The sequence below is a fragment of the Apus apus genome, chromosome 2 (assembly GCF_020740795.1).
Source record: "Apus apus isolate bApuApu2 chromosome 2, bApuApu2.pri.cur, whole genome shotgun sequence".
Taxonomy (NCBI): Eukaryota; Metazoa; Chordata; class Aves; order Apodiformes; family Apodidae; genus Apus; species Apus apus.
In genome coordinates, this window is record NC_067283.1 from 49,940,761 (window position 1) to 49,952,312 (window position 11,552).

General features: G+C 36.2%; 1 protein-coding gene across 2 annotated transcripts in view; it reads right to left on the reverse strand.

The window, feature by feature from the left end:
• The window catches only part of SEPTIN7 (septin 7), a 58,756-nt gene extending 50,253 nt beyond the window's left edge, over nt 1-8,503 (reverse strand). For both annotated transcript variants that reach the window (XM_051612708.1, XM_051612707.1), the window contains exon 1: nt 8,401-8,503. In XM_051612708.1, coding sequence (XP_051468668.1) covers nt 8,401-8,410 — 10 coding nt within the window. In that variant the 5' untranslated portion in view covers nt 8,411-8,503. The remainder of the gene's footprint in view (nt 1-8,400) is intronic.
• Nucleotides 8,504-11,552: the final 3,049 nt, after the last annotated feature.

Consider the following 11,552-nt stretch of genomic DNA (forward strand, 5'->3'; position numbering starts at 1 on the left):
AAAATGTGCAACATTTTGCTCACACCCCAGCAATACACTGTGACAGCTCAGAACAATCTGTTAACTTTTGAGGGTACAATCAAAACAAGTGCTGGCCACCTGATTATCAATTTAAGTAGTAAAATGTATCCATTAGTTCAGTACCTTCTCTAAGATGTTTACGTTCACAAATTACATTAAACACATTACCTCTGAGCATCGACAAAAGCTAACTAGAACATCATGCAGTGACTAAAATTATTACTATTCTCACATCCAGAAAATACTCATTTCAGTTAAATTGCAACCTATTAACCTGTCACCAGCAGGAAAAAGGACCAGGTTCAAATTCTGAACTTAACATAACGAACAAGTTGCAATAATATATGAAATAGCAACAGAGTAACTGTATTTGTGTGCATGTGGGTACATATTCAGATGTGCAAAATCAGCAAGGACATTTCTATTTAAAAATAAAATGAACTAATAAACTAGGATAAGATAAACCACATAGAGCAAAAATATTTATGTTAGTTAGAAACATAGCAAAAGTTACAGCTGGCATGAAGAGAGCTGATACCATTACAGAATTGGGTAGGTAAGTCCTGAAAAACTCCAGAGCTAAAAAAAAAAAAAAATACAGTGAAGATGACACCTACACAATGCAGAGCACAGTATCTTATTAGATGGTTTTCATTAAATTATCTGAATTCATCTACTAGAGATCCAGTTTTAAATACAGATAGAAAAATAATTCATACCATTCATTATGAAACTGACAAAAAAATATGTTCAATTGAAAAAATAAAATGTTTTCAACAGAATTATCACTTATTCAAAGAAATAAAACCAATTAGGTTATAGGCAGATTTTTGCCAAATTATGGTTTCACATTCACTCACTTAGGCAAATGCCTCTTCCCTTAAAAACCTTTGCCAGGAAAAAAGTTGACAAGAGAAATTAAGCTCTAACCAAAATGCTGCCACACAAGAAACAGTGAGTTCTGTTTAATTTCAATACAACCACCAAGGCTTTACAAAACCTTTCCTTAATTTTACAAAGCAATATTTGAATATAATAGCATAGTAACCTTAGCTGTCAGAACTCAAGGTCTGTGTGACAGCACACATCCAGTAGAAGACACCACACTGAAGTCTGCTTTCATGTAACCTAGTCAAAAAGCTTTGCATCCAAACAGTTAAGGAGAATAAAACCCCAAAGGTTCTTTAAAAGTTGCCCAGCATGCACTACAATTCTAATTAATACTGTAGTTGCAAACGAAAATTAAGAACAGACAAGCTATCACTTTAAATACCCACTCCATTTCCGGCCACTAGAGTCTTTAAGCATTCTTCAGTACAAGCCTGAGATATTGCACAATGAGAGAAACATTTAAAATGAGCTTAAAAAAAGAGAAAGATTAACAAATATGCTGTTATTCGGATGGAGTAATTAAAAACCACTATGCTAAGAGCAACTTGTGAGAATTTGAAGAGCTATTACTTCGAGATAAACTCAAATAGGCAGATTAACTGACCTTCCCTAAATTTCATCAATAACACACTGTAAAAAGTTTCTCTTCCTCCATCAGGTTTTAGACTTTGTGCAGGTTTCTTTATCCAACAGTAGAAAAAGGCACAGGAAAATACCACAAAAGAGGCAAGAAGCCTAAGAATGCCACAAACTGTATTTCAGTGCATGACAAAAGAAAGTGGGGGGAAAGAACCAAAACCCACTCTTATGACTAACAAAAGACATCTCTGAGAAGATTTTCTAATTGAAGCCAAGTAGTCACATGAATCTATACTTCAAGCTCTTACCTGAAAGTAACTCAGTGAAAAATCATTCACCTTACAGGCCAGTAAACTCACTGTTAGATTACTGGCCTGTCACATCTTGAAGAGATACTCACTTTTTTCCCCTCACAGGATATTCAGAGTCCATCTATTCTGCATTCTTAAAAAACCTTTATCAAGTTATTTACAGATAAAGGAGTGATATTTATGAGGCACTACTCCATCAGTAGAGATTACTTCAGAGGAACATGTAATCTCTAAGAATATTCTAGTTCTATTCTAAATTCCACCCGTTTTTATTTCTTTAATTTTTATCTCTGCCAATTCTCCTGAATTCAACATATTCTGCTTTGGCATCTTCATCAGATACATGTATGCATCGAGCTATTAATTTTAATACTCTGTAGGCACCATCGTTAGAGAATCAACACATGAAACATTGTAAATTATTTTCAAGGTTATACAATTTTTCAAAGAACCTTTCTTACTTCTGTACTTCACTGAAACTTCATAATCCAGTCAACAGAATAACTTAAAAAATCTTAAAAAAGATAAATTAATAATGTTTCCTAAGGGAGCTCTATCTGCTAACAGTTGAACCCAGATTACTACTTTTCCTTAGGAAAGAGTACCTCTTCGGAACTGAAAGGGTATTGTCTAACCTGGCCCTAGCCCACTGGCACAGCAGCACCAGACAGTCAGCCCTCACACAAGGAGCTCAAAATGGGCTGCAGCCAAGGTGGTAGCATGGAACACGTGACAGTTTTCAGAGGATGAGACAATTAGAACAACTGAGGTATTCTGAAGAAGTGAATAAAAAAGGCGTAGCTTGTTCTTTTCCATTGTACGCTTTTTCTTTCTAAGATATGTATGTCAGTATACACCCCTGACTGTATGTATATACAAGGGAAAGCTCCATAACCAAAAATGCAAGAATATAGCTCAGGGAAGCCAAGAACTGACTGGAAAGGTCAAAACATTTTTTTTCCTCCAGTAGGTTTAACAGAAAGGATATTTTAATTAAAACTGTATTTGTACAGTTAGAGCCTAGAGGACTCTAAAATAATGGCAAAGTTAGGCAATGAATACTCAGCAATGACATTTCATTGATCCTGCGCAGCCAACTGTGAAGGTCACACCAAAGGTCAAACACATACTCGGATATTGTGGTAGAAGGGACACTACAGAAACCTTAATTAAGAGGATTTCAAATCACAGCAGGTTAACAAGAACTGGGAGCACCCCAAAACAGTTTCTACTAAATTGAACTAAATTTTTCACTTGATTATTCTTCCTATCTTCTAATGTCTAATGACTTTGTTCCTGGATTTAAAATTGGGAAGGGGAACTAGCAAAGAACAAGTAGCTGACAGCATCCAAGGCTCTTGGTACCACTGGTTCCTTTGATAAATAAACTGCCCCAGAAAGTGAACAAAAAACATGGTAATTCCAATCAGAACATGATCCATCAACAGTAGATACCAGTATTAAACCAGTATGAGTTCTCTTCAGTGAACAATACAAGTGTTTTAAAATTAGAGTGTGCTTTTTCGTTAACATAACTTCAAGTCTTGCAAAATACAGCCCTTTGAGTCCATACCAAAAAGCCCACATTTAAACCAAAACATTTGAATGTGCATATAATTACAAATGAAACACTAAGCCCACACTGCAAGACATTTTCCTTTAAATTGTAATCCACCGGTGATCTACAAGGCTAAAGCAACAATTAGAAATCAAAACAGACAATTTACTACAGAAGAGGTTTCAAAACAGCTTTCCAGGAGAAGCGACCAAACAGCTGTTCAAGAAATAGAAACTGTGTAGAAAGGTGCTCTGCAAAGTCACTCGACCATAAGTGTTCTGCACTTTACAAATCAGATTTATTTTTTAATAGTCCAACTCTAATAAGGCTTGTGAAGCCTAAACAGCTGAAAGTATATAGCTCTATGAAAAGCCACTTTCTTTGATGCAAAAACTGCCTGAAAGAGTCCAGTGCAGAGCCACAAAGGTGATTAAGGGACTGGAACATCTCCCTTGTGAGCAAAGGCTGAGGGAGCTGGGTCTCTTTAGCTTGGAGAAGAGGAGACTGAGGGGAGACGTCATCAAAGTTTACAAATATGTTAAGGGGGAGTGTCAGGACGATGGCTTTTTTCAGTGATGTCCAGTGATAGGACAAGGGGCAATGGGTGCAAGCGGGAGCACAGCAGGTTCTACATAAACATGAGGAAAACCTTTTTCACTGTGAGGGTGACAACACTAAAACAGGCTGCCCAGAGAGGTTGTGGAGCCTCCTTCTCTGGAGACATTCAAAACCCACCTGAATGCGTTCCTGTGTGACCTACTCCAGGGGATCCTGCTCTGGCAGCGGGGCTGGACTAGATCATCTTTCGAAATCCCTTCCAACACCTAAAACTGTGATTTTATGAAGCTACTCCGAATAATTAGTCTTAAGTAGGTATGAGAAAAGAACTTTTAAAAATTATTACTTGTCATCTACTTGGGTTTTGGCTTCAAATCATGTCACCAGTGTAATTTCAACAAAAGAAAAACAAAAGATATTTCCTCATCCAACGCTCCAAAAAAAGACACACTGAAAAGCAACTGTTGGATACACACCTCATTAAACCAAAATGAAAACACATGCCTGCTACTTAAGCAAGTGTAATTATATTAATAAACAGGACTACAATTTCACAATTAAGATTTTTTTTTTACTGTAAGCTACTAACCATGGTAGTATTACTTCTCAAAGTATTCTTTTCATAAGCATCTGACCTAATCATGTACTTTCATCCAAAAAACCCATACAGCAAAGAAATACAGACACTACACTTTGGATTTCCAACAGACCAAATATTTATGTCGGGTTCTCAAGTGTTTCAACAACTATCTGATACTTGAAGAGATTACACAAGATTACGAAGGAAGCAGCCTACTGAGGCAAACAACATTTTTTCCCCTGGTGTGCTTTAATATTTCAGATACAGAATTAGTTGCTTTAAACTACTATTTGAATGTCTTCCTTTGAAAGAATCAAGAATTAAGCTCAATGTAAAGCATATTTGTGCTTCCTTTATGACTTAGCCTCCAGGGTAGTGCTTATTTTTACTCTACAAAAACAAGTAATTTCAGAAATAGCCTGATTTAAACTACTGATTAGCCTTTTAGAATGACTAATGTGAAATTCATTATCTCATGAAGTTTTTAAAGACACATCTATGTCAAATGACAACTGATCAATAAGAAAAAGAGCTATTTCAGTCTTCAGTTTCTCAAGAAAAATTTAGAAACAGTACCAAAGGAAGCTATACAACTTAAGAGACAACATAAACACAGTTGATGACATAGGCACAATAAACATTTAAACATTTCCAAGTATTATAGAGTAACCTCAGTTCCTATTAGGGTTAACTTTTCAGTTATTCTTAAACCACTGCATATGAAAGGGATACTTTAACATCAACTTTTTAGATGTATATGTGCGCAGTTTAAACACTTCACCTTTTAGTTACATCTGATGCAAACACCAGATCACCTGAAAATTAGGAACTATATTTAAAGACTTCCCTAGAACTAAAAGGTTCAAATTAAGCAATCTTACCAACTCCTGACTGAAAGAGCAAGTTACAGGACAAATCCCTGCCCACATGTCTGAAATGGAGACACTTCCAAAGCAATGTCCCCAACTAACCTAGGTCAGCTCAGATAAGGAGCATCCAATGTCCTGAACCTGCTCCAGAAACCATGCTCCAGGCTATTCAACCACTACACGACCTTCTGCAAACCCAAATTTAGAAGTCCTCTTTCCAGCTTCACTGCTGCACTAGAAGTGCAGGACACAAGGCGGTTTCACCACACAACTATGGGCAGCCACATCACCTCCAGCAGAATGACAGGAACTCAGCAGCCTGGGGTATATTCATTTTATGGAGTTTGTTCGTGCTTCATGAGCAGTATAAGGTTCTATCAGGCTGATCTCCCTGCAGAAATTCTTACTGGAAACAATGTCAGATCTGCTGGTTGCTGTACTTTTTATGTCTTCAGTGACAAATACCTTACATAGTTAAAACTGGAAACTTAATTGTTTCTACAACAGCCAACAACAGCTGAAAAATCATATCCTCATGTCCCTCCAAAACACAAACAACATCCAATCCAGTGATTTCTGAATACTACACAGCTCAAGCCAAAGAAGCCAGGCATTATGTATGCTATTAACGTCTATTAAGTTTAACTGATAATTCTAGACTAAATGGACAACTGGAAAATAGCTATTACAAATGCATTAGCTGCAATATCAAGGCTTACAAACACCCAAAAATAGTTGGATACAGAGACTGCAGGCCCCAAACATAACTTATTCTCTTCCTTGAATCTGTTCAGCAACCACAAGTATTTGCTCTCTCATTTGCCACTTCAGAACAAACAGGTAACATATTGACACTGTGGAACTTATAAAGCATTGCCAGCAGACTAGTAATTGTGCAAGCTACAGAATAGACAGCCGTGTATGCACAATGTCTTGCTAGTAGAAAGAGCAAGCAAATATTTTCATTACCTTGGAGAGATGGTATATACAGTATTCTTATTCAGCCAGCACTATTTTTAGACCAGCACAAAATTCTAGAACTTTGGAGAAAATTATAAAAGCATCATGAGGTAAGCTGAAGACTTCAAACCAAGTCAGAGTGCACTGTCACAAAGGATGAATGCAGCAATAGTTAATCACAATTCTAAGAATTTAATTGCACATTACAGTACTATGTTTACCAACAACAGCAATCAGTAATACACAAACTGTTTCACCTTCATATTCAAAACAGATGTGTCCTTGCAGGGTGTACTAATACTAGACACATCACACAAGTCCCAGAACACAATAATTTTTGCTCCCTGCCCTTCCCCAGATGCTTAGAGTACTAAAAGATGAGTCACCATTTTGTTTAAATATTTGCTTTCAAATCTCATTTCTAAACTTGGGGGTTGGAAGGAAAAAATTAGCTGCATTTTTAATTTAGAAAACTACTGCTGATTCCTCCAGAAAACTTTCAATTAATTTGCACGTGAATTTATACTACCAAGTGCTAGTACTAAGTACTAAAATATGAAATGTAAAACTAGTAACAAGATTTTCTGATCAACATCTCATTTTCAATCTAATTTTGGACCAACTTTTCTTCTCAACGGCCAGAGTTTTCTAACAGTTCCCCTAAATGCATATGCATTAGTCTGTACTGCAGGCAAATATAAGAACAGTAATTTTCCACACTTTCTCCAGTTCTGATACATCACTACATCTACTACTTGTGCTTTAAGTGACTTGCTTTTTCCAAGTACAAAACTTGGAAATACAAATTATAACTATTTCTGGAATAATACTTTATGAAGACAGTTCTCTCCCTTCCTCCTCCCTTGTTCCTGTATATAGCAGAAAACCAAATTTTCTTTAAGACTAAACAGCTTTGTACCAAATAATGAATTATGTACTCGGACCCAAGATTGCAAAGAAACCTGTAATCAAGTACCAAAAGAAAAAAGCAACTATCACATTTTAAAATTCTAGCTCACTTCGTAATCAAAAGAAAATGAGAAGTGATCTACAATGAGCTTTCACCAATTTGACCTTGATTTCTAACTCTGTCAATAGTATTATTATGTAACATGCCACATGCACATAATGACTGCACAAGATATCCATTGTATTGATGGCAAAACATCAAAGAACTATTAAGCTATCCGAATTACAAAAGATAAAGGTAGCCATCAACAAAGAGACAGCTGGCTATTATAAAACACCCTTAAAATAATCATAACCTAATACTGAAATTACTATCATTACTATAATCATCATTAACTGTTAGCATGTTAAATCTGAGTCACATATCCAGTATCTATCTGTTACAAATGCAGCTAACCTTAATAACAGTCTACTATCATGCAAGCACTCAAGAGGCAGGAAGGGAAAGGAAATCCGATGTCCTAGCAGGACAGACGACAATTTGGCTCATCACTGAAGCCTAAATGAATGTTCTGCATGACATTACTCATCCATACTAACTATATTTTCCCATTCTCTGTAGACCATAGGAAATGCACTGTGGACATTTGGTTTTCTTTGCAACCATACAAACTAGAAAGGTTTGTTTAAATTAAAGCTTTGATTTTGTATCAAAGTTTTGTGGCCACAGAACTGCAGGATATACAGGATCCTGCTGCCTGGTTATGTGCAAGAAAAGATTCCAACTTTACTTTTGGATCCCTGTTTGCCATATTACACCCACAGCTGTAAAAGCAGTTTGATTTTTTTATTCAAATGAAAAGCCACGTTCAAATTATTTCTATTATGTCGTACTTGCAAGTCATATTTCTGACTAGATCCACACCAAACTTTTTCTTAGACTGGATGAGCTATAACATTCTCATTCCTTATTCCTCTTCTTATCTATTTGCATATTAGACAACACGTTCTTTTCAAACATTCTAGATTTATCAGTGTAGAAGAGGAAGATCCATATTTTCTCATGAGCTCACAAAAACCATATTCACATCACCATCATAGATTTTAAGAGCTAAATCAATATACTTCAAATGATCACCACTCAAAACAAATAAAGAAACTTACCTACTACCATGAGTGTGAATTCAAAGCCTCTCTTCACAGACTTTCGGTAAACTTGATTGGGAAGATTTGCAAACCCCACATATCCTTCAAGGTTCTTCTGTTGCTAAGACAAGAGACATTTGGGAAAAAAGCTTGTAACTTCTTACTTTGCATGTGGTGGGGTTTTTTTTAGTTATTTTGATATTCACTTCATTTTCACATTTGCAGAAAGGTGCTATCTACCGAACCTGCCAACATTCCAAGATGTCTATATCAAAGAGACTGCAATGAATTGCAGTAATACATAGGTAAATGTGATTTATTTTTTTGTTTACTGGATACCAAAAAAGACTGGCTCAGAAAGTTAGCTATGCTAACAGCATTTTGTGCAAGTACAATTACCACATTATGACTGTGGAAGCACCAGAGTGTACAAGCACAGATTAAAATATAACCAACTTAGACCAATGCCCATTTAAAACACAGGCAAGTAGTATGAGCGTAGCTCTCCTGTGCTCCTAAATCATGCTGGTACCGACTTGATAGTAAAAGGGTTAAGCTGACATTCTTTTCTTGGGTCTCACAACTGGAGCCTTTTCTAGTTCCTTCACAAAAAGTCTAGATCCAGACCCATGCCAATGCAGCATGCACTGCAACAAACCCTTCAGAAAGGCAAAACTTCAATGGCTTTGTACTTTGAAGAAGTTATTCAAAATATGGCCTACTACAAAAAGAGCCTTATATCACGGGGAAACTTTTTTTAACATGCTTTTTGCTTCAATTCTGTCTTAGGTGCAGCTATTTTGTTATCTGAAAGTTCTCAGAAGATTAAAAAGAAATTAGCTGGGAACTAAAAAATTCAGACTGTTTTACTTTTCCCATCTGCTACTTTAACCACATGGGAGGAATACAATCTACCACATTCTAAAACCCTGAACAGGAGCCAACACTTCAGAGATATTACATGACATATAGGTGGGTGCTCTATAAGATATTAAATAGATCCTTAGCAGTGCAGGTCCTAAATAACTATTAAGGATAAGCAACTGTGATTCATCCTACCAGATGTAAAATATTTAGTATCATATTTAACACCTACAAACCTTGTAAGGTATGTCATGCTTACCAGAAACTGCTCACTTCTTCATTCAATCTAGGTAATTCTACTTTTGCTCAGAAGAATGGGTTTAAATATAATTCCATTTTTCATTTATTTTATTTCTCTTCCCTTCCCCTTCACATATAGCTCCACATTCAGGATAGCTTTACTACTAAGAACTTTAAGAACACTGAGTATGAAATGCTAAACAAGAATAGGTGGCAGTTTTCAGGTTATTTGCTCTGTTCAGTGAGTCTATAGCATTTATATCCACAAATTTAGATAACAAAATACAAATGTTACTAAGCAAAAAGAAGTCTGTAGTGTTACACTTAGCATTAATGCTGTATTTAATACAAGCATTTATACACTGTAATTGGATGCCAGATTCTGATTTCTGGTGTACCAATTTAAGTTAAAGCTTTCAACATGGTGATTTTTAAAAGCTGCATTTGTTCCTAATGTGTTCCTTCTCAACAGACCAAAACAAACTGGGAACTGAGTTTCTTGAATTCCTGCAACAACTTTTAAAAGCAGTAATTCTTTTTTTTTCTTTTGTTGAAACATTGCCTTCCACTGTATTGACCACTATGCCAAGTAAGATCTTGTGTTTCTAATACAACAGCTTTCTCTTAACTTTTATCCCTTCCTGATTTTGAACAAGCTGCTACTTAAGCTCAGTTTCAGTTCACCTACTAAAACTCTAATCCTTCTTCTATTTCCAGAATAGCTGTAATACATCTTAATCAAAATAATACTTACAGCTACTTTGTAAACAACACATTTCCATCATTTCCAGGGTTGAAGATATCAATATAACAGATACAAAAGCAGTCCAGTGAAACGATGAATTTGAACCATCACAGCAATGAGTCCACATAGGTGCAGCAGCAATCCAGAGGGAGAAACAGGGGTGTGAGGAGAGAAAGAAAAGGAAAGAAAAAGTTACTTACATTTGACCAACAAAGTTACCCACAAAACTTTTAGTCAAGTATGCTTAGTATAGTGTTTCACATGACCTTAATTTAGCTTTATACATGACAGCTTAATTTCATTACTCCTATGCCATTTAACGATCAATACAAGTAGCCATTCAATAATTGTATTTATTCTTGTTATTCAACATGCTTTTTGTTTATCATATACTACCTGAACCTCTAATAGGTTCAAGGGCATTTGTTTTCTTCAGAGGTGCTCACCAGAACATGTAATTTCATTTCAGGATGCTATTGCACAATATTTTTGAGTGAAAAAGGTGCAAAAATCAAAGCCACCACCATTCTAAGTGTCTCTCAGGATTTTGTATTTCTGTAACACTTAATACATTCAGTGAACAGTGTCAATTCACAATACTAAGTATTAGAGCACTGCTGCAAATTTGGGCATAACTGTCTTTGTTGGACAGCCAGGAAATAAAGAACAAACTACAGGGTACAAGTTAAGTGTCTATTCAGCACCATCTAACTCTGTGGATGACAAGAAACCTATGCTAGTTCTCCAACATGGCACTTAAAATACTTTAACTGCTAACACGCACCAAAAAGACCTTTTAAATTTCTGTATTTCACTAAAGATCTTCCTGTGCTTGAGAATTTAATATGCTGATACAAAAAAAAACAAAAAAAACAAACCAAAACAAAAAAACCACAAAACAGGGCTCTCAGTACCAGGTTACAACTAAGCTAGCAGTCAGTGATGCTTACAAGCCTGAACATCTAAGTTTTTAAATCAATCCCATCCTCCCAGAGGCTCAGAGTCTATTTTTCAAAAGTGTACACTATGATGGAGACTACAATACAAAGGGGCACTTGAGTTCCCTTCTCCTTTACTATCTACTGGGAGATGAGCTTTCCATTCTTACAGTCCCCAAACACACTGTCAGTATCCAGAGCCCTAACAATTGAGCACACCAGGTACTCTGCTGCTGCACTCTTCTGAGAGGACAAAAAAAAGGAAAGCACTGCCCATCAGCTCCAGTCCGTCTCTGTGCCCTGAAGAGACGTGGCACAAGGCACTCTATGTAGCTTCAGGAGGACAGATGCATATGAACCAGAATTGGAGAAAGCTGTACAGG